The following is a 24,583-nucleotide window of genomic DNA, read 5'->3' as shown; positions in this document are numbered from 1 at the left end:
TACTTAGTCTCTCAATAATTTGAAATATAAAATAAATAAAAATCAAATTAATTTCAGGTTTAAGTGCTTCAATTTTTTCAGTGTATAAATGGCTGATACCTGAATCTTTCCCATTGTTGGTAATCCTGAATATATTCCCAGTTGAATGAAGATTACATTTTATGACATTTTCTGATGATGATGTAACATTGCAAGGGATGGACCCTAGAAAGAATAAATACTGGATATTTTTAAGAAGCAAACATTTCGTCAAATTTTTTTGTGTGAATTATAGAGACGAAGCATAATTCATCAACATCCAAGACCCTAAAAAAACTCTGCGTTATATAGTAGGATCTTCAGAACTTCTTTTCTGATAGTAATCATGTGTCAGTACTATTTACAGAACAACTCCTCCACTCTATATGTTGCATACACATTAAATACACAGTAATTATTTATTGAAATCAAAAGTAGTTGTTCAGTTTCTCTTTATCACTTTAACCAAATACACTTAACTTTTTTTATGCTACTAGAAAAATAAAGCTGTGATTTAGAATATTCATATAATAACTCAGCACCTATAGTATTTCCTTTAAGCTGAGAAAAATGATAATCACTTTCCTATAAATGAAGCTCTTACCTAACAGCACGGTATTCTCAGCTGGTATTGTGCTGAATCCAAAACCCCTTATGGTGATTTCAGTTCCACCAAACAAGGAGCCTCTTTGTGGAAACATGCTGGTCACTTCCAAAACATACTGTATTGAAGAATTTAATTTGTCTCTGAGAAAAAAAATGAATAGATTTTTCAGTGGGCTTCCTACTGGTTTATCTTGCTAAACTCTTGCTAGGATACGACTTCTTTAGAAAGAGGAAATAATTGGATGTTTAATTATACATTACTTTTTCAAGATAGACAATCTGACAATTATCATAATCTCAATTTGGTTGGATGGTATATTCAATATTTTCCCTAACTATGAAAATTACATTTCCGAAAATTATAATGGCAGAAGAATTTGAAATGGAAGATCCTACAATATTATGGAAAAATATGCTTATGAGAACTGAAGTCACAAGAAATACATTAGATTTTTTAAAATATTTTATATTTTCATTAGAGTAAAACAAAAAGGCAGCTCTGCTTTAAAACTAGCAATTAAATCTCACACATTTGAGTAATCAAAGTTTTTTATAATTAATTTGAAGTTATTATTCCATGTTTGTTGAAAACTTGTCAGGGTCTCCCTTCCCACTACTTCAATGAGAGAGTTTTAAATTTATTTTGCTTGGTAACAGACAATGCATCTTCTTGGAGGCCATCAAAATGTAAATGCTTTTCTGATATGACATATTTGACTTCTAAACCCCAACTTCCCTCGTAACTGCAGAGAGGCAGAAAAATTCACTTGAGTCACTGTGTTAACTTTTAATTTCCACAGCATAACCTTGTTATTTCTTGAACCTGAATACACAACTTTTTATGGTGTCAGTTTCACCCATTATATGGTCAAGCTACAGCACAAGCCAATACAGAATCCATGTGAGCTCTGCCCTGTGAAACCAAGAGATGAATGTAGTGCTGAGGTTTATGTTTAATGTTGCTCATCTTCATTTACTTCTTGCAAGATTTTGCTGCAATCATCTCTCCTTCTACTCTGACATTAGCTTTATTGGCTTTTTTGCATCCATAAAATTTCAGTATCTTCCTTTTCTAAGTATTCCAAATCAATAACTTCCTCATATTAGAACTAAAATTTTATCAGTTAACAAATAGATTCAGGGAAAAAGAAATACTAAGCCCTTACAGAAAATTGAGTTGGAGAAAGACTCTCTGCATCATCTCCTTCAGATGGCCACCTCCTACCCATTTCTTTGCTTGTCACCTTTTCAGAGAACCTTTCCCTGATGCTCAGGATAAGTTAGCTCTCTCTATTATAGACTCTTACCGCACCTGGTACCTCTAACTCACAGTATTTTTCACATTTACAATTAAACTCTTGACGTAATCCTCTGTTTGAAATCTCTCTCTCCAAGAAAATTGTGAGCACCATTAATGCAGGGGAGATGGCCCTCTAATCCACAGTAAATCCAGCCAGCAGCATTGAGCCCCTAGAAGCTACTTGATATGCATTTCCTGAGTCAATCAAAATCATGTGACATATACATAAGGCTAGTTGTACAGAGAATTTTACAACCTTATCTGAATGGTATTGGTCTCAAAACTATGTGTCATATTGCAGTTGTATGAGATATTCTCAGCATCTTTTGCAAAAGAAGATATAGAAAGGTAAAGAGAACAATTAACACCTAAAGGTTAATGCCCACTTCTTTTCCTATCCCAATTCCACTAGCCCCATGTGTTCCACAACTCCATCAAGTTTATGTTCATTGTCATACCTTGTTAATGCAAAACCCCAGTTTCTGACTTCTACGCAGATATCATGTTTTCCAGGAGACAACTTGGGCAAGAGGCATCTAATATCTGTGAAGTTCCAGTGAAGAATCTGGCAGGTTTTTCCTCCAACATACACCGCCATGTTTTGTGTGAGTTCATTTCCAAAATTATAGCCCTCAATTGTTAAATTAACTTCTCCTAGTATTTTAAAATTTAAAAAATAATGCAAAAAGTTCAACTTGTTATCCAGTGTGAAATTTGCATATTAAATAAATCAACTCATTTCTCATCTTTCATTGGATTTAGGAAATCCTAACACTTTGAGAGGCAAAAGAGAAAACAACGAAAGATTTGGTAGCAGCAACAAAGGGATGAAATGTACATTCAATTGCTCAAAAGGAAAAAAGATGACAAAGTCCTTTTTAAAAAAAACTTACTATTTTTCTCCTTATTGCATATGTTCAATATAAAATAATGAATAGATTAATCTATGGTAAAACATACACACACATAAAACTATAACTGGTTTCACTTTAAGAAACAAAACTACAGAAGAAACTATGCTTCAAAAGCCTTTCTAGAAATGTTTTTTATACATATGACAAATGACTGATCTTACTGAAGAACTTCTTACCTAGTATTGTTCGTACTTTTGGACTAAAATCAGTTATAACTGGTGTCTGTAAACAATTATAACTAAAAGCACCCCTTGCTATGGCTTGAAATCCATTGGTAGTAACTGAAATATCAACCGCACCCTCAGTTTTCTAAAACAAGAGGAAAAAATAGAAAATATTAATTGTTGAGATACAGAAATGCAAGGGCTGAAAAGAAATAGATTATTCAGAATAAACTTCGGAAGATGTTTTATTTCAAAGTCATGATCAGAGTCAGTTTTCATATATTTAGAAAGTTGTGGTGTCAAATATAGGTTACATGCTTGAGTTCTCAAAATAGTTACATGACATAGTAGTTTTATGGGTTTTATGATCAATTTAAATGCATCTATATTATTGGATTGCTGATGGCTCCACAATATTGTTGAGATGCTCTGGAGAAGTGATTCTCTAATAAAGCATTAGATACTAGAGTTTGACTTTTTGCTCTTAAAATAGACAGGTATAGTTCTTATTTCTCTTCTCTGACAAATCACATCATTATATCTTTTGAAGACCTCACTCCAGAATCCAAGACTAAGCACTTGGATCCCCTAAGAAAACTATCTGATGCTTTTGCAGATATAGCATCTATGCAATTCCCAATTAGGAAAAACATTTTTTCACATCTAGTATTTATTTAATCCACACTCAGTGTTTAACTGAATGACATATTGTAAACAAAGTAAGTTTTAGTTTACCATATCCCGTCAATTCTCATCTCCATCATTTAGTCCAAAAAACAAATTTATTTTTCCTGCAGATTGCAAATACATATTACCCTCATTTATTCTGCTACACTTTTTTAAAAAAGTCAGTGACAGGATTCATTACGTTTTGGCATGTAATAAGGAAACCAGAGTCTTAGTTTAAATTTAAAAGCTATGTTTTATGTTCCCCTTTCTGTGTCCCTCGGGCCTGTTGTGGGGTGGGGGGAGGGGGGAGGGATAGCATTAGGAGATATATCTAATGTTAAATGATGAGTTAATGGGTGCAGCACACCAACATGGCACATGTATATATATGTAACAAACATGCACGTTGTGCACATGTACCCTAAAACTTAAAGTATAATAATAAAAAAACTATGTTTTAAAAATAAAGAATAATGATTGATTCTAAGATACAATATTCCATAGAGAACTTCACCTTTTTTGTGAAACTGAAAATTTAACACATTTAAACTGAAACTTTAACACATTTAAAAATGTATTCCTGGTCGGGCACGGTGGCTTACGCCTGTAATCCCAGCACTTTGGGAGGCCGAGGGGGGTGGATCACGAGGTCAAGAGATTGAGATCATCCTGGCCAATATGGTGAAATGCTGTCTCTACTAAAAATACAAAAATTAGCTGGGCATGGTGGTGCATGCCTGTAGTCCCAGCTACTTGGGAGGCTGAGGCAGGAGAATCGCTTGAACCCAGGAGGCAGAGGTTGCAGTGAGCCGAGATCGTGCCATTGCACTACAGCCTGGTGACAGAGCGAGACTCCATCTCAAAAAAAAAAAAAAAAAAAAATTCCTTTTTGAAAACTATTAATTTCTAGGTTTACTTTCCTGAAATCTTTAGACTACTCATTTTTTTCATCCTTAAATTTACCATGGTAAACTCTCATTCATTCTCAAATTCTGATGGGACATCAACTTTTCTGTGAAACTGTTTCTGACACTCTCTCTCCACTGTGTTTTATGTTTACTTTGTTACTACTTCTATTAATTCAAATGAAATACATTGCTTAATATTAGCTTATGTGTCTCTTTTCTTCATGATTTTAAGTATCTTGAATGTGGAGAGAATATTTTGTCTTTGAATCTTAGCGGAAAGATGTGGAAGAAATAAGTTTTAAGGAGCATAATAGAAACCCTGCAGTTCCTAAGTAAGTACACCACTTGTTCCACCCCCCCACTGAGATGCTTCCTAATTTATAAGATTTCAGACTTAGGAGGAAAAAATGACTGAAATCAGAGGCCTTACTTTTGGTGTCCTGCAGGTTATCCTATTCAAATCTCCTTCAATCACATTGCAGGTTTCATTTCCAACTAATACCTTTGAATTTTCATTAAAGCCAAATCCAGATAAAGTCAGTAGAGTACCACCTGCGTAAGAAAAGCAAACAAAAACAACAACAAAACCAGTTCAACCATAACAAAAAGAAATGTAGTAACATTTTTTGAGAATTGTCTTTTGAGAATAGTCTAATGATCCAAGAGATGGACTGGCCAATAGATCAAGGACCAGACTTGAGATGAGTAAAATCACCACCACACACCTGAGCCTGGGTGCTGATGCTCAGAACCATAAAGGAGCTGGGCTAAGTGATTTAATGAAATAACATAGATTTGCAACACACATTTGCTTTGGGGCATTGGTAGCAGCATCTGCTATTCTTCACAGTGCTTTCATCCTACGAAAAATTATGCTGCTTCTGTTCACTCAACCATTCTGTGGGTGGAAGGGGAGAGTTAATTAAGACTCTTGGCAAATCTCAAATTTTAATACCCCTAAGTAAAAGGAAAACTAAACTTTAAAAATAAGCGATGTAATAATGTAAAATAAAAGCATACCAAAAGGATCAAAATCAAAGCACAAAACCCTAAACTACACCTGGTAAAAAAAAAAAAAACAAACAAACATACAAAGGAAATGAAGCAGGACAGGAAAAATGTGTTATGTTCTTTCCATCCTCTGTGTTAGCCCTCCTTTCCCCAGTTTGTTCCCAGAACTTTTTCTGGGTCAAGGAGCTCCACTGAGACTGTGGTTACAAATGAAGCAGCTGGTAAGCAGAATAATAACTAATAAATCTTATCTTGACATAATTGATGTGCTTGTTATAGAAACATGTAATAATTGATGATATTAATTCAATAACCTAAGATGTAAGTATAAGCAGCACCCCGACTTGTGCTTTGTAAGAAACAAAAGAATTAGTCAGCCATTTAATCACTGTGCCTTCTCAAAGAAGACTCTCTGTTCTGTAAGAGGAAGCTTTGGGATCCTCTCCCTTCACCCTGTACTAGAAACAGCACATTGAACTGATGGAAATGCATGCAATTTTCTCTCTGTTTAAACTATTAAGCATTACCTGCTATGCTTCCAGAATCAGGCCAGATATGTGAGATCTGACTCTGATAAACAAAGTAGAACTCTTCACTCCCTAAATTCTGTGCTAGTCCAACATCAGCCACAGACACAGCAACTGGGGCATGTCCAGCACTTCCATTCAGAATCTGGCACTTGAGCTCTTTTTCTTGTGGAAAAAAAGAAAAAGATGAAGAAAATGGTAAATCAAATGGTTTTATGAGATAAAAGTTATGCTTGCAAATACTAACATTGGCCTTCATTTTTAGATCTCACAAAGTATATCCAAAGAAAACGAATCATATATTAATGGGTGGGGGAATCTTAGGAGGAATAATCCTTATAAACTACCTGAGGCTATGAATCAGACACTCCTAGAAAATAGATAAACCAATAATGAAAGCAAAGTAAACAATCTGCTTCTGATGCTACTGTACCCAAAACAGACTACTGTCATAATTAAAAAAAAACTAGTTTATAAGCTCATTTATATTAATAATTCTGAAATGTTTGTCAAACATATTATGTCCAAAATTGTGCAAAATACTAGGTTTTATCAGGAAAGATGAACAAACACTAAATGAAGGGCAGGCACGGTGGCTCACATCTGTAATCCCAGCACTTTAGAAGGCTGAGGCGGGTGGATCACCTGAGTTCAGGAGTTCAAGACCAGCTTGGCCAATATGGCAAAACCCCGTCCCTACTAAAAATACAAAAAATAGCTGGGTGTGGTGGCAGGCACCTGTAATCCCAGCTACTTGGGTGGCTGAGGCAGAAGAATCACTTGAACCCAGGAAGCAGAGGTTGCAGTGAGCTAAGATCATGCCACTGTACTCCAGCCTGGGCAACAGAGTGAGACTCCATCCCCCCCGCAAAAAAAACACAGAAACCAAAACAAAACAAAAACAAAAAGCAAAACACCAAAAACAAAACCAAAAAAGTAAATGAAAACATTTTCTTACATTTTTTTTTGAAATGTGACCATTTAATCCCTCAGCAGAGATGTATGTATGAAAACATAATTTCTATCACCAGTGATAGGAGAATTTGATATTGAGGATTTCATGAGTTGGGAAGAGTGATTTTTTTTCTCTCTCTTTTTAAATTATACTGTAAGTTCTGGGATACATGTGCAGAACATGCAGGTTTGTTACATAGATATACACATGTCATGGTGGTTTGCTGCATCCATTAACCCGTCACCTACATTAGGTATTTCTTCTAATGCTAACCCTCCCCTAGCCCCCAACCCCTCGACAGGCACTGGTATGTGATGTTCCCCTCCTTGTGTCCATGTGTTCTCATTGTTCAACTCCCATTTATGAGTGAGAATATGTGGTGTTTGGTTTTCTGTTCTTGTGTTAGTTTACTGAGAATGATGGTTTCATCCTTTTTTATTAACTCATCCTTTTTTATTGCTGCATAGTATTCCATGGTGTATATGTACCACATTTTCTTTTTCTTTAGAACACTGATAATACAGGTGCAGTATTGACTATTAGAGCTTAACAATGCATAAAAGATCTAAACTAAAAACAACAGAAAGGATTTGGTAAATGAATTTACTTATATAATTTCAATTGATTTAAGTTAAGAAAAATCTCCTAGAATTATGAAAGACAACTTTTAGGGAAATAAATAACTATGGCCTTCACTATTTCAAGATGTTAAAAAAATTTGAATGATCTTTAAATTCTACATTAATGGAGAGAGGTTCAGTGGGACCGGAAGTCAGGAGATGGCCACGTCTTCTTCCTGCATGGCATTGTCAAAACATGGGCAGACAGGACCATGGAACACAAGAGAAGCACTTCATACATTTTTGTGTCCCAGAGACACACCGATGGAAGAAAGATTTCATGTAACCTCCAAATGAAGGGGGAAAAATGGATAAAATTAAACTGTTATAGGATAAAGACATCGTACAACAGTGAAATAGTCTGTGGTCATAATCAAAGATAAGGCATTATATAGACCAGGTTGCCAATTTCATGACCCCATAGGGATCACGATAATTGTAATACTGGATGATGATAATTATACATGATCAACATAATTGTAATACTACCCTTTGATTCCACTTTATCTTAGAGAAGAACAATTAGACTTAATAGTTTTTAAAAGGACCTACCATCCACAGAAAGAAGAGAACAACCTATTGGTCCAACTGAGACTGATACAGCTGAACTAGGAGAAAATCCAGAACCCACTATGGTTAGAATTGTGCCTTCTTCATAGGACCCTAAAAATGATCAATTTAAATAACAATATTAAAGTTAGGAAAATAAAACCTGTTGTTATGATATCAGACATTTCTCAAATAAAAATAAGTCTATCTTCAAAAGATATAAACAATAAGCCTAACAGGAGAGCAGGGAGAAAAATCCACATTTATTTGTCTATGGCATTTTATTTCCATTATTTCCATTGAATTACTCTATATCTGTTCATATTTTGAATCTGTGTGTTGACAGAGACTAGTGGAAAGAATTATCTGATTGAAAATATGGCATAAGATAAAGAAACAAATTATTCTCATAACAAAGAAATTAAGTAGACATCTCTATATGGTAACTTAGTATATGATGGACTTGCCACTGCAAATTCATGAGGAAAGGATAAACCACACAATTAGTGGTATGGACACTTCCCATTTGAAAAGAAAAGAAGATTCCTCTGTTTATGGTGACACACATCTCAAAGTGCCTGGGACAGTTCTGGTTTACACCTGTGTTCCAGTGTCTTAAACTTAAGATTCTTCCATTTCCTCTTAAAAGTGTCCAGGTTTGATCAACAAATTATAGATAGATAGATAGATAGATAGATAGATAGATAGATAGATAGATAATAGATAGATAGATAGATAGATAGATAGATAGATAGATAGATAGATAGATATTACATATTTAACTATAACAAATCGTATGTATATGATCACCCTACTTATGTAACACCATGCACAATATAGATTCTACATAGATTCGAATAGCTAAAAACAAAAAACAAAACTCAAATATTTTATAAGTAAATATAATCAAATATCTTGATGACTTTGAGGTAGAGATGGATTTCTCAAATATGATACATGAAGTCATGGGGTTGACCATAATGGAATAAATAAATAATCTAAAATAAATCCATGACTTAAATGTTTTTGTAAACAAGATACTAAATCAAAGCACAGCTAATATACTGAGAGAAGCCATGTGCAAAGGATTGGTAAACATAAAATATAGTAAATGGTTACAAGTAAATTTAAAAAGACAATTCAATAAGAAAGGGAAAATGGATGCTAATACTTTGCAGAAGAAAAACTCGGAATGTCCAAGAAACATATGAGAAGATGCTCATGTGCATTACTAATAAGGGAATAGAAAAATTTCTAAAAAGGGATAACTTTCACCCACTGGAATAGTTAAAATTAGGAAGCCGATCACTTCCAATATTGGCAAGGATGTAGGGGATTTGTTGCTATTATATTTGCTGGTAGTATAGCCACTTGGGAGAGCAATTTGGTCATCTAGTAAACTGAATACTCACACAACCAATTGTTATCCAGTAATACCACGTCTGGGTATATACGCTAAAGAAGCTCTAACATATGCAATAGGAGGTTTGTACAAGAAAGTTCAATATAGTCTTATTGGTAAAAGCGAAAACTTGTAAACAATCTAAATGTCCACCAATAGAGGAACTAGTAAGTTGGTGTACTCATGAAATACTTTAAGGTGATTGATTAGGTGTATATAAAACCACATAAATATATCTCAAAATGAATTCTGACTGATAAAAGTAATATGCAAAATAACATTTACATTGTAATATTTCATTTCTAAGCTTACAAAACTGGCAAAATGACCATGTCTGTGTCTGTATGTGTGTATGTGTGTGTGTTATACACAAAAGGTATTTAAAATGTCATGGAAGAATACACACACAATAATTAATCACTGTGATTGCCCCTCGAGAGCTATGTAGGGGACTAGGTCTAGGGATGGTGCTTAAAAAGAAATTTAGCTGTTCCTATAATATTTCTTTCTTAAACTGATGATTGGAAGTAAATATGACACAATGTTAACAGCTGTTAATTTTCAGTGAAAAGTATATGTATTTTTGTAGTTTTCTTTATGCTTAAATTTTCACAATTTTAAAAATGATCCAAATGTGGCAAAAGGCAATTCAGATTGTCATATTGGGTAAGAAATAGTTTTTCAGGAAGTGCATGTAAAAGTGGGAATTCAACCATCCTGGCCAACATAGTAAAACTCTGTCTCTACTAAAAATACAAAAATTATCTGAGTATGGTGGTATGCACCTGTAGTCCCAGCTACTTGGGAGGCTGAGGTGGGAGAATCGCTTGAACCCAGGAGGCGGAGGTTGCAGTGAGCTTAGATCGCACCACTGCACTCCAGCTTGGTGACAGCAAGACTCAGTCTCAAAAAAAAAAAAAAAAAAAAGTGGGAATTCATTACAAAATGCAAGAGTGGATATAAACATAAGGATACCAAAGGACTGTAACCAAATTAAAGTTCATCAAATCCTTATTCTTGAGAGTTTTAACCCCATGAAACATGAATTATCCCAAAGTTAGTATCATCACTATTTTAAAAAGTCTGAAGAATATATTCTTTCAACACAAAAATGCACTATTTTTAAAATTTTAATAATTTTTTGGGAGGTACCAATATAAAATTAGTTGGCGAATTTTCCTACTATCCATCAATACTAAATATGTAACTGTAGCATCTGAGTTTATTTTTCTGATTAAAAAAGCCATCCCTTACTATCCTTATTCCTGCTGTTTTATTTCAGTCCTTAGTTGCTCAGACACAAAGCATAATCACATTTTTGAAGCAATAATACCATTTATGAAGAAATGGTATAATGTGTTCCTTAGATTGAGTTCCTGGCAATAATTTTTATATCTCTTATTCTCAAATCTAAGACACGATTCTATTCTTTTATGAAACAGCAGATATCTTGTTACTAGCCTTTTAATACTAACTCTCCTAGAGGAAGTGGTCTCATAGAACAAAAGACTCCACTTAATACCCTAGCTGGTACAGTTGAACAAAAGTTCCTCAATGTCCAAGTGAAATTTTAGAGACTGAGTCTAACTGGTGAAACTAGAGAAGTTTAAGATTAGTAAATCCTCTACTTCAAAGGCAAGATTTTAGCTTCAAAAGAAATTTTTTTTTTCAAAAATAAATAATTAGTGCCCTTTCCATAGCTTTTTTCTCTGATAGGGTTTTTAATTTTCACAATGTAGAACTGTTTGCTTGCTTTAGCTAGTGACAGTAGTAGAAACATAGTTTTAAAAGTCATTATCAGAGTTTACATTTTGCTGGTTATCTTTCACACCCTAGTATAGGTTAAAAATCAGGAAGTTACCTTGAGAAGGGCTTGTCGCCAAGACTAGGGGAGTAATGTCGGAATCCCATGTAAATCCACAGTCACCTGAACATTTAGCTGGAATTCCATTGACATAGACTTCAACCTTCAAGTAAAGAAACAAGAAGCTACAGAACAGGGGCAAAGAGGCAGCAGTAGAATATGAATAGGTTTTAACAAAAGTGATGGAATTTTTGTTGGTTTGCTAATTTACTGAAATTAGTCTATATTTTTTGCACTTTGATATTTCATTCATTTTTGCCGTTGGGAAAGTCACCTAATCTCTTTACACTTTAATTTCTTCATCTTTACAGAGCTGCTGTAAAGATTGAAGGAAAGATTTCTCTGTTTTCAAATTCTGGCATAGTAGAGCTAAAAAAATCTACTATTTTATCACAAGGAAGATAATTTTCCCAAAAGTCATAAAATAATATTATCAAGTTGATCAATGTTAAGACAAATGTTCCCATGAAATACAGAAGTCAAACCTCCTGTTTCACCAGGTCTTTAACATATTACAAACTAGTTATACTAATAAAATTACAATAAGCCTCATGAGAAAAGTTTCAGAAATACCTGCGGCTGTTGACTGGGTGTACGAAGTAGGTCTCCAAGTACATGTTGTCTGAATAAGCCACCTTCCTTTATCCTTGTAACTGTCATTTTAGCCTTTTCTCCAATAATGTTGGAATCATTAATCTATTTTTACACACAATTATTTTACTAGAAAGGTTATAACAAATATGACCATACTAGTGTTTCATTTTAAATTTCAGCATAGGCAAAGGTGAATAAAAGTCAAAGGATGTAAAATAAAATTCAAAACCATTGTAGTCACTTTTTTTAAACAAAAGGAGCCTCTTCAAAAATAAACATAACCTATCCAAGAAAAAAATTTAAGATCATTGCATTATCATACGTTGCATCAATTACAACTTGAATTAAAACTAAAATTAACTTGAATTTTTATAATTAAAAAATAAACCTAAAGAAAATGAATCTACCAAAGTTGATTTTCTCAAAATATCCTATGCTTTTTCTGAATATGATAACTGATAAATTATTCTTAAATAATTGAAAAATTGAGTCATCTTTCTATCCGAGAGTCAACTTTTCCTTGTATCATTTTTTACCTTTACCCTGGCTTTTCACCCAGTTTTGGAATTATATGTTCTTCCAATGGTAAAAATAAAGCCAAGTCAAATCAGTATATACAATTTGTTCTTTACACTGCAAATATGGCAACCTTCTGATGTATTCAGGGACTAGCAAAGAGATAGGAGTCTCCATGCTGGGCCATGTGTGAGCCAAATGATATGGAACAGAAACAATGAATAAGCAGAGGAGACTGATCAGAAAAGATGGAAGAGAGTAGATGCACAGACACCAGCACAGACACCAAAGGAGGTCAGTCACTAGACCTATCTTCATTGTGGAGATTTCTAATTTCAATTCCCAGCCATGTATTTTTTTAAAATAACCCCTACATCCTTATGACTATTACTATTTTGCACAACCGTACAGACTTGTTTTCTATGTTTACATAGTCGTTTTTGCCCCCACTTCCTTGTCTTCTCCACTTCCTCTCCTTCCCCAAATGATTTCATAAGTAGAGTTCTGCATTTTTTTCCACTTTACGTCATGAATTTCTTTCCAGGTAAATATATGTGGGCCTACAGATGGCTGCATAGTGTTCAATGTGAAAGTTACATCAATCCTTCTGCTATTGATGGGGATTTAAGTTTCTAGGTTTTACTTTTACAAATAATGCTGAAGTGACTACCTTTGTGCCTATATCATTTCACATTTATCTTATTATTTCAGTAGGATAGAGTTATATAAGTGATAGTGATGAATCATAAGCTCTCTGTATTAAGATACTACCAAGTTATCTTCCCAAAAGGTTGTCCTAATTTTCATTCTCACCAACATTGCATAGAAGGAACTATTTCCTTGCACTCTCATCATCACTAGAAAGCATTTTTTTTTTTTTTTGAGACGGAGTTTTGCTCTTGTTGCCCAGGCTGGAGTTCAATGGCAATGGCACAATCTCGGCTCACTGCAATCTCCGCCTCCCAGGTTCAAGTGATTCTCCTGCCTCAGCCTCCCAAGTAGCTGGGATTACAGGCTAATTTTGTATTTTTAGTAGAAACAGGATTTCACCACGTTGGTTAGGCTCATCTCGAACTCCTGTGATCCACCTGCCTCAGCCTCCCAAAATGCTGGGATTACAGGCATGAGCCACTGTGCCTGGCTGAAAGCATCGTCTTTTTAGTGTTTGATAATCTGAGTCCCTAGACTCCTCTCCTTCACATACTCTGGGCCTGATTCCTTTCCCTCATTCTCTTCTTCCTTCTAACTAAAGAAAGGTAATTAGATGACAGCCTAAGGTGTTACTCCCTTATGAACTTGGAAAAATCATCTTTATAACCACAAAAGTATCCAAGGCCCCAAAATACAGCTCTCATGGTAGAATGATAGTGAGGCTGATTCTCTTTGGGACCCCCTTAGCATACATCTGGATTTAGCTAGGTTTAGCTCTGAGGCCGGTCCTGACTGTGCTCCACCTGCCCCTGTCAAGGGGATTCTAACACACACATTCCTGGACTTTTTCTAAATGCGATATGGAGTAAAGTACCAACAGCTATTCTCCATGAAAGAGAACACTGGATCAGCTTAATTTAGAGAAAACCTTCTCCTTAATTTCCTTTTAAAGAAATTTTAGTTTATGGTTTGCATTTTTATAATATACATAGCCTCCAGCTCTTTTTGGAATAAGGCAGTGTTCAAATAAGCAAACAGCACATAGAAGAAAAGAGAAGCCAAGCCAAATGAGGGAACCTGTAGAAGATTCTGCTTTCCACAGGTGCTTCTCCACTTGATGTTCCACGCGTAGCCAGCACAGGTTCCCTCTCGTGTAACTGAGATTCTTCCCATTCCCTCCAGACTCTGGAGTGCAAACTGCAGATCTGCAGCTGACACAGCAGCGGGGAGGCCTGCACTCACAGAGGGGTGGCAAACAGCAGGGGTCACAATTCACAAACTGGCCGGACGTGGTGGCTCACGCCTGTAATCTCAACACTTTGGGAGGCCGAGGTGGGTGGGTCACCTGAGGACAGGAGTTTGAGATCAGCCTGGCCAACATGGTAAAACCCTGTCTCTACTAAAAATACAAAAATTAGCTGGGCATGGTGGTGCATGCCTGTAATCCCAGCTACTCGGGAGGCTGAGGCAGGAGAACCGCTTGAACCCGGGAGGCAGAGGATGTAGTGTCCAAGATCATACCACTGCACTCCAGCCTTGGTGACAGCGAGACTCCTTCTCAAAAAAATAATAATAATAAAATAAAACACATTCACAAACCAATTTCATCTTTAAAGTACACGAAATGTGTACTATGTATTATCACTTGCAAACTCTATGTCCCCCTCCAATATAGTAAAAATAAAATTTGCATTCTACTTATGCCAAGAATTTATGTATTTCCTGGAAATAAAATATACACAATTTTATCAATTTCAAAATAATAATTAATAATTATTTTTAAAAATTATATGAGTAATGTACCTTAAACTGTGGCCTTGGATCGAATATTTTTAATATCAATTCACAAATATCAAATATCAGTTGATGTTTTCATATCAATTCATTTTGATATTAAAAATAAAACTCTTAGTGTCAGAGTATATTGAGTGTTAAAATGATCTTTTAATATAGACATACTTTTATTTTTAAAATCAATTTTGATTAAACTAATAACTTAATGTTAATTTTTATGTCTCTGAAAATACTGATAACCTGTAAGTCATGAATATAAAACAGAAACAAACATTTGAGAATGCCACCAGTGTAGTGGATAAAACAGTGACAAAAACCTAAAAATGTCACTTGCCATGAATAGTTTAGCTTCATATTACTGACATACTCTCAATTACGTAAATTATAAGAGAAATACTACTAAAAAGGAGTACACCAAAATGTTTATTACAGTTGTCTAGATTAGTCTTGTCCAACTGATAAATAATGTGAACCACATACATAATTGTATATTTTCTGGTAGCTATATTTTAGAAAGAAAACAAAACCAGGTAAAATATTTTAATAGCAATAAATTGCATATAATCCCTTATATTCAAATGTTATATTTTGACATGTGGCACTAGTCACATTTTAAGTGCTCAGTAGCCACATATGACTCATGGCTACCATACTGAATAGCACAGACTTAGATAATTCAATTATAGATGTCTTTTTAAATCATATTCCAATTCTCAATTTTTCTATTTTCATATTATTGTTATTGTTTATGGCTACCACAGTAAGTAATGAATGCTTATTTTTTAAAATGCATGTATTATAGAAAGTTTTGACTTATGAAAGTCATAATTTCAACTGCCTTTAAAAAATGGCTATAAAAATTGTTATAAATTTTTGCAGACTTTTTAAAATATTATTTTTAAGGGAAAAAAATCAAAATAAATAATATTAGCTTTGGATGGGTGAATTATTTCCTAATCTATTAAAAAGAAGGATTTGAAACAACATTATGATTGGCTATTAATTGACCCTAATATGGTATATATTAATATATATGCATGTGACTTTAGTATATCACATATTTACTTATATATCAAATAAATAATTAATATATTTGCATGTATCAATAAGTAGTAATGCTCAAGTTAAACAACATTTAACACTTTATAATGTTATACATATGTGTGTGTGTATACACCAATATTTTAAACTTTTTTCATATACCTTTGAGAATATGTCCATAAGCTTGAATGTCAAAGCTGCCATTTAGAGGTGGAGATGCTGCTTGAATTCTTTGAATACGAATTTTTGACTCGCCTGGCCAATTATTTCCTCTGTAGACAAACTCGTTCTCTGTCTCATGTGTGATTATCTAATTTCCAAAATAAATATTGATAAAATGATTAAACTTTACAATGGCTTACATGATTTCTATTTCATCGTGGTACAATCCTGTGACATGGCATAAATGAACCTCATGTATTCAGGATTCTTCAGAACATTAAGGAGTGTCACATAAATCAACACAGGCCATACCTATATAGCTGCAATAATGAGGCCAAAGTCAACTCAGTCATCTGTGCAGCAATCAGCTGGAACTGCAGTAATACCTCATTAATTCAGAATGTACCCTCCATCACTCAAGGAACAAATATTTACAGAGCAGGCACTTTGTTCAAGTTACAGTGCTAATCACTGCAGAGAGGCAAAGGAGCATGAGATGTGGTCTTGGCTATTAAAAAACTAAAACAATTTTTTAAAAAATAGTACATGGAGTCTTGAAAAGTTAACCAACAACTTAAGAAAGTTTATGATTTATACAGTAGCTGATCCAGGCTAAAAAAAAATACTTGTTTAATGTTCAGTGCTAATCAATTGACAGAAGCAGCACATGCTGTAGAAATTCATAGATTGTAACCCTAATGGTGAAAATTATCTTCTCCTGTTTCTGATCCCTTATAGTTATATGTTACTACTCTAAAATTTAAAATGATAAGCCTTCTAGCCCACAGAATGAATAAACATTAGTGCTAAAAGACATAAGCAAGAATGTTCCTAGCAGCTATATTCATAATAGCCCCAAGCTGGAAATAATGCAAAAGTTGTTCAATAGAATGGATAAATTATGGCATATTTATACTATGGAAAAATGTACAGCAATAAAAGAGAATGAAACTACGGTATATGCAATGTGAATCTCACAAAATTGAATGAAAGAAGCTAGATTCAAAGGAGTACACACTGTATGATTCTATTGATATGAAGTTTAAGAACAACCGAAAATAATTCATGGTAGTAAATGTCAAAAGAGTGTTTATTGGAGTGAGGAGTGAGTTTAAGAAAGAAGAGCGGTTCAAGGAAGGTACTTGGGGAGCTAATGATTATCTTGATCTGGGTGTGATTACATGAGTGTATCTACTTTGTAAAAATATGTTGAATTCAGCAAGGTTATAAGATATAAGATAAAGACACAAAAATCAATTACACTTCTATATATAAATAATGAGCATGTGGAAATCGAATTTAAAAACATAAGACCATTTACGACTGCTCAAAGAAAATGAAACACGTTTATAAATCTCACAAAACATGTACTAGACCTGAACTGAAAATTGCAAAATGCTGATAAATGTAATAAATGAAGACCTAAATATGCTAGTAAAGTACAAAGAAGACAAATAAATGGAGAAACATACTATGTTCATGGATTGGAAGACTCAATATCACAATGGTGTCAATTCTCTCCAAAACAGTCTATAGATTTAATGTAATTATTGTCAAAATACCAGCAAGGTTTTTTTGTAGACATAAATAATCTTATTTTAAAATTTATAGGGGAAGGCGCAGGACCTAGAGTAGCAAAAACAATTTTGCAAAAGAAAAATAAAGTGAGAAGAATCACTCTACTCAATGTTAAGTCTAACTATTCAGATACAATAATCAAGAATGTGTGGTATTGGTGGAAGGACTGACACATAGACCAATGGAAAGAATAGAAAACTCAGAAATATGCTCACACAAATAATGATTTTTGACAAAGATTCCAATGTAATTAAATGGAAGAAAGATAGCCTTTTCAATAAATGGCACTGAAACAATTGGAGGTATAGGCAAACAAATGAACCTCAGCCAAAAATCACATCTTATATGTAAAAATTAACACAAAATGGATCATGGCCTTAAATATAAAATGTAAATCTATAGGATTTTTAGAAAAAAATAGAAAAATCCTCAGGACCTAGAGCTAAGTAAGTTCTTAGACTTGAAACCAAAAGCACCATCAAAAAAAAGCAAAAAAAAAAAATGATAAATTTGGCCTCATAAAATTTTTAAAACTTTGTTCTGTCAAAGACCTTATGAAGAAGATGAAAAGGTGAGGTACAGTCTGGGAGAAAATATTTGCAAACCACATATCTGACAAAAGAATTATACCTAGACGTTTCACAGTAGATATGTAGGTGGCAAATAAGTTCATAAAAAGATGTTCAACATCATTAGCCATTAGGGAATATCAATTAAAATGAAAATGAGCCATCGCTACACACCCTACCAGAATGCCTAAAATTAAAAATAGTGACATCACCAAACACTGGCAAGATTGTGCAGAAACTGGATCGTACACTGCTGGTGGGAATCTAAAATGGTGCAACCACTTCAGAAGAAAGTATGGTAGTTTCTTTAAAAACTATACATGTTCTTACCATACGATCCTATAATTGCACTGTTGGGAATTTAACCCAGAAAAAATGGAAACTTATGTCTCACAAAAGCCTGCAGATGAATGTTGATAGCGGTTTAATTCATAATAGCCAAAACCAAGAAACAACTCAAATGTCCTTCAATGGGTGAGTAAACAAATTGGTACATCCATAACAGTAAATATACTCAGCAATTAAAATGAATAAATTGATCAACACAATTTGAATGGATCTCAAGGGAATTATGCTGAGTAAAAAAAAGCCAGCATCCAAAAGCTATGTATTTGTATGATTATATGACATCTGATTCCATTTTTGTAGCATTCTTGAAATGACAAAATTATTGAGAGAATGAATTTGTGGTTGCCATATATAAGTGAGTGCAGGAGGAAGGGAACGAGGGAGGTGGCTGTGACAGCATGGCTGCAAAAAGGTAGCACGAGAGATGCTTGTAATAGAACTGTTCTGATGGTGGTCAGATGAATCTACACCTGTGATAAAATTGTTTAAGAACTACACAAACACGCACACACACACAATCCTGGAAAAATCTGAATAAGGTCAGTGGATTTTATCATGTCAAATTCCTTATGATATTATGCTATATTATACAAAAAATTATCATGGGGGAAAATGGGTAAAGGATGTAAAAATAGTTCTGTGTTATTTCTTACAACTGCATGTGAATCTACAATTATGTCAAAGTTCTTAAAACAATTTATTGATCTATACATTTAACATATGTGCATATTATTACATGTACCCATCACCTGAATTTTTTTAAAAGGTCACAAAAATCTAAGTCCTGTATTCTTCAATGTAACCTTTGATAAATAAAGATAGAGGTTACAATTACCAATTAGTTTATTGAGGAATCTTGAAAAATGGGAAATTTTGATACAGATGCTTTGAGAATACAGAGCCCTGAATTAGTTATTACCTTTTATTTTTTATTTTTTATTTTTATTTTTTGAGACGGAGTCTCGCTCTGTCACCCAGGCTGGAGTGCAGTGGCAAGATCTCCGCTCACTGCAAGCTCCGCCTCCTGGGTTCACGGCATTCTCCTGCCTCAGCCTCCACAGTAGCTGGGACCACAGTAGCTGGGACTACTGGCGCCCGCCACCACACTCGGCTAATTTTTTTGTATTTTTTAGTGGAGACAGGGTCTCACCGTGTTAGCCAGGATGGTCTCGATCTCCTGACCTCGTGATCCGCCTGCCTCTGCCTCCCAAAGTGCTGGTATTACAGGCGTAAGCCACCGCGCCCGGCCAGTTACTATATTTTCTAATAGAGCTAAGAGTAAAGCACTGAAAAGCATTTGTAAGATGCTAATCTTGAAGATATTAAGAGTAAAACATTGGGCCAGGATGGGATAAAGGCAATTTTTTTGGAGTTTTTATAATTTTTCAGTAATTTTAATCATAAAATTGTTTACTTTGCAAAAAGTCTTCTGTGAGGGTCTAATCCAATTACAATGGTTAATGATTGTTTAATCTTTAATCTTGAGCTTATTATACTTGTTTTTGATTTGTGGTAGGAAATTATATTAACTCATTGAATCTTTTTATAAAAATTTAATTTTTTAATGTTTTATTATATTTGTAATATTTAATATTAACCTTATAAATGTACAAAAAATTGTTCAGGTCCTTCTGGAATTATGAAAAACCACTTCTGTCTTCCTTTGTATAAATTTTCATACAAACAAAAATAAACGGTGTTTATAACAGAAAACAATTTAAAAGCATAATGCAGAATCTCAACTTTTCTTTCAATAATATCTGTTTAAGGATCTTTATTGGAAGAGACCATAACTTTTTCTTTTAAGTCCACAGAGAAAACTCTGCTTAAATATGACTTTTTTTTTAAGGCTATTTCTCCCTGTTTTCCTTCCCATAGACATATTTCTGTAACAATTTTTTAATACTTAAAGTCAATTTTCATACTCCAAATCTTCATATAACCTTAGAATAGTTAGTTGTCTTTTCCTGTTAAAATTTTCCATCTGTATGTTGGTTATTTAAAAAAATTAAAAATAAAATTCACTACATAAAAATTAATGCAAAATTCTAGGCTTACCTGCCCAAAGCTCACAGCCATCATGGGTATATTGTAACTGCAATTATATGAAGTCATGGTCACAGAATATTGATTTGTCATAGTTGGCCCATTTGTTTTGGTCTGATTCACCTGAAAGTGCTCTAAGAATATTCCTTTATTTGCTAATGCAGGAAGTCTTCTCTTGGGCATTTCTAAAGAATATAAATAAAAATATTAGGTTGGTGTAAAAGTAATTGTGTTTTTTGTCATGTAAAAGTCAACCTAATAGAAAGGAGATAAAATTGCGTTGCTTCTGTTGCTAAAAATAAAATCATCAAATAACATCAACATTGTCATGGAATAAAGTATTTAAAATCAAGTATTAGAAAGAAGACCTGAAGGCAAGTAGTTTATGAAGCTTGCTAAACTTTCACTTTTATATTATAAAGCTTTATGGCTTTTGACATATGAACCCTATCAAGTAAAGACCAAATATTTGAAAGCTACCAATCCCTGGGTTTCCTCCAGCCTTCTGTTGTTAGTTAGCTTTGTTCTGTTCTAGGTCCCCCAAATGTGATGCTCACTAGGATGTGTGCTTCATGAGGGCAGGACAAAGATTGTCTTCTTCATTGCTCTTTTCTTAGTACTTGACACAATGCCTGACACATAGTAGTTGCTAAGTGAATATCGTTTAATGAACGACGTTTATCCCAGCACAATCCGTCTGTCTTATACATGCTCTACCAATCATAATGTAGGTCTGGTGACAGCAGATTCAAAAGGAGTGACAATGAAGTAGTAACATTTACATTTTTTTTAAAAAGTCAGTTAACTCACCACCTTGCACTTGAAAGCAGTTCCAAAGAAAAGGATTCTAATGTTCCTCTCAAAAATGGGAAAAGTCACTTTTAAGGTGACTGTTTGGAGTTAGGTTAATTTCTTAAAAGATCATAGAGTTTAATTTTTATTATTATTACATCTAATAAATGTCATGTCTATTAACATGACTAGAAACACAATGCTAACACTATTGAAATGAAGGTTTCATGCGTAGTATTACTAATTATCACTCAAGTCTATGGAAAGTTTCAAGTCAATCTTAGTAGACAGATGTCAATGTCCATAGTTGCATTTTGGGAATAGATCTCTCATGGTAGTTGGTTTCTCAAAAATAAAACAAAGCAAAATGAAAATGTTTGACATAGTATATTTATCCATAAACGAAATCCTGGAGTATAAAGCAAATTCTTGCTATTGTGAGAAAGTTTTCATTAAGGATTCATTTATCCTTGGAATAATCACCTTGCACTATTCATTACAAAATAAAATCATAATATTATTGAGATAAAAGAATGACTCACTAATATTTAGAGATTAATGTTTCTATCCATACTACAGAATGTAAAAATAATTTCCATGGTAAGATTTTATTATATTTAGATTACAATAGAGATAAAATGATACAACATACCATCCAATGTTGAGATTGTAGATGTGTGTCCAATGTACACTACATCCACATAGAAGGACTGTGATTCCGATGCTCTATGTAAACTAATCCTTTGAAGAGAAACATTTGTCCCAGTGTATTTCGTTCTTATGAGATCCAGAAGGTCTATGCAAGTGTAAGTCCAGCTGAAATATGGTAGATTAATTTGTTGTATAGATCAGTGGTAATGTTTAAGCAAATATACTTTAAAAAGCATTAAAATTTTATAGAGTAAAATATTTTTTCCCACAAGAAGACCATCAAGGGAGCTTTATTAGCACAGAAAAGCAGCCATAACAAGGCACAGCAGGCAGAAGCTTACATTGGCAGTAAAAGATTTAGCATTGTATACAAATATAGCTTTCTTTTATTTGTAGCCTTGGCAGTAGCCATAGGAATGTAAAATAACATTGTGTAACAACAAGTAAGGAAACTAAAAAGCACAGGCATTGGTGTAGAGCACATTAACAAAACAAGACACAAGAATGGAGTCAACAATTTTAGTGAACAATACCAGGCATAGAACAGTAAGTTCAGTCCGCTGCTAAGAAGCAAAATTGGAACTTGATAACACTTCCAGGAAAGTTCCCTGGTGTAGCATTGTCCATTGTTCTAAGTGCTAGAAGGGTGTTATTTGTAGATATAAATGGTTGCACAGTACCTTTTAAATGTATAACTCAGATTCAGATTTTCCATTAAATAGTAACTGCATTGGAATCCCATAAATTACAGTTAAGCATTAAAGCTATAAGAGTTCGTAACACATATATAAATATTTCCATTCAAATAATTAAATACAGTTTAACAATAATCTTTCATCAGCTACCACTGTAGTTATTAACTGACTAGTTTGTTTGAGTACTGTATAATCCCATTTTCTTCAAGGTTCATAAACTCATCATGGGATCCACCTCTAGCTCATCAAAGATTAGACTACACATATCAGTTTTAGAAAATTGTATGCAAACGACATTAAGTTAAAGTGCTCTTTAAATTAAAAAAAAAAGTACTTAGGGCCTCGATGTAGAATTGTACAACTAATTATACAATTCTAAAATTTTAAAAACCACAACTTAGAAAATTTGGCATACTGAACAGGACCTTTTATAAGGGAAAAGGAGACTGCAAATGATATCAAAACTGAACTGCACACTGTGCCTTTGTGATTAAATAATTCCAGTTTTGAAGAGAAAGGCAACCTGTTTTTAGATTTTAAAACTTGATTTACAACTACAAACCACTTTTTGGAAGGTTGTAGAACAATTTTGGGGGGTGGGAAATGGCACTTTTAACACTAACAGTGTAATGAAAACGACAAATACTAATACATCTACTTGATCCGGGTGGACTGTCTGACCTATATTAAAGCAGATCTAGAATTATTTGTTAGAGGCCGGGTGCGGTGGCTCACGCCTGTAATCCCAGCGCTTTGGGAGGCAGAGGTGGGTGGATCACGAGGTCAGGAGTTCGAGACCAGCCTGACCAACATGGTGAAACCCCGTCTCTAACTAAAAATACAAAAAAAATAGCTGGGCATGGTGGTGCGCACCTGTAATCCCAGCTACTCAGGAGGCTGAGGCAGGAGAATTGCTTGAACCTGGGAGGTGGAGGTTGCAGTGAGCTGAGATCAGGCCACTGCACTCCAACCTGGGCAACAGAGTGAGACTTCATCTCAAAAGAAAAAAAGAAATACCTGTTAGAAGCAGATAAATGTATCTCATCTTGACTGGTAATATCAAGGGAACCCTGTTATTTTTAACAATCATGATATTCTTGTTTAAAGGTCTTGTAACATTTAGGGTAAAGAAAATCCATGAACTCCAGCAAATGTAATGCATCTTGAAATTACTGCACAGCAGATAAGTTTTTAAATTTTTTTTAAATTTTTAGTTTTATTTTTTGTGGTTACATATTAGGTGTCTACATTTGTGGGGTACATGAGATGTTTTGGTACAGTCATGCAATGCATAATAATCATATCATGTAAAATGGGGTATCCATCCCCTCAAGCCTTTAATCCTTTGTGTTATAAACAAATTATACTTTAATTGTTTTTAAAGGTACTATTAAATTATTATTGACTTTAACCACCCTGTTGTGCTATCAAATACTAGGTCTTATCATTCTTTCTAGCTATTTTTTGTACCCATTAACCATCCCCACCTCCCCTCAGCCATCATAAATTATGGGCTAAAAGGAGAGACCTATTTAATGATACGGTAAGTGATGACTTGATTGATACAGAAAAACAAGGATCCATAAAATGTTCCAAAATCCTGTGGCAGTGGAGGAGTGCATAGCATAAAGGCGATGGG

At 34.1% G+C, this 24,583-nt stretch overlaps 1 protein-coding gene across 1 annotated transcript in view; it reads right to left on the bottom strand.

Annotated features, from left to right (window-relative positions):
* Positions 1-24,583, bottom strand: part of PKHD1L1 (PKHD1 like 1) — a 161,310-nt gene that overhangs the window by 88,770 nt on the left and 47,957 nt on the right. The window contains exons 22-34 of the mRNA XM_032760273.2: positions 22,251-22,414; positions 20,819-20,991; positions 16,266-16,413; positions 14,346-14,500; positions 12,081-12,203; positions 11,505-11,610; positions 8,245-8,355; positions 6,118-6,282; positions 5,010-5,131; positions 3,015-3,147; positions 2,383-2,578; positions 623-765; positions 100-204 (exon numbers count right to left, since the gene is read on the bottom strand). Coding sequence (XP_032616164.1) covers positions 100-204; positions 623-765; positions 2,383-2,578; positions 3,015-3,147; positions 5,010-5,131; positions 6,118-6,282; positions 8,245-8,355; positions 11,505-11,610; positions 12,081-12,203; positions 14,346-14,500; positions 16,266-16,413; positions 20,819-20,991; positions 22,251-22,414 — 1,844 coding nt within the window. The remainder of the gene's footprint in view (positions 1-99; positions 205-622; positions 766-2,382; positions 2,579-3,014; positions 3,148-5,009; positions 5,132-6,117; positions 6,283-8,244; positions 8,356-11,504; positions 11,611-12,080; positions 12,204-14,345; positions 14,501-16,265; positions 16,414-20,818; positions 20,992-22,250; positions 22,415-24,583) is intronic.

This window comes from Hylobates moloch, unplaced genomic scaffold, assembly GCF_009828535.3.
Source record: "Hylobates moloch isolate HMO894 unplaced genomic scaffold, HMol_V3 SCAFFOLD_9, whole genome shotgun sequence".
Taxonomy (NCBI): domain Eukaryota; kingdom Metazoa; phylum Chordata; class Mammalia; order Primates; family Hylobatidae; genus Hylobates; species Hylobates moloch.
This window is presented reverse-complemented; position numbering and strand designations above follow the sequence as displayed.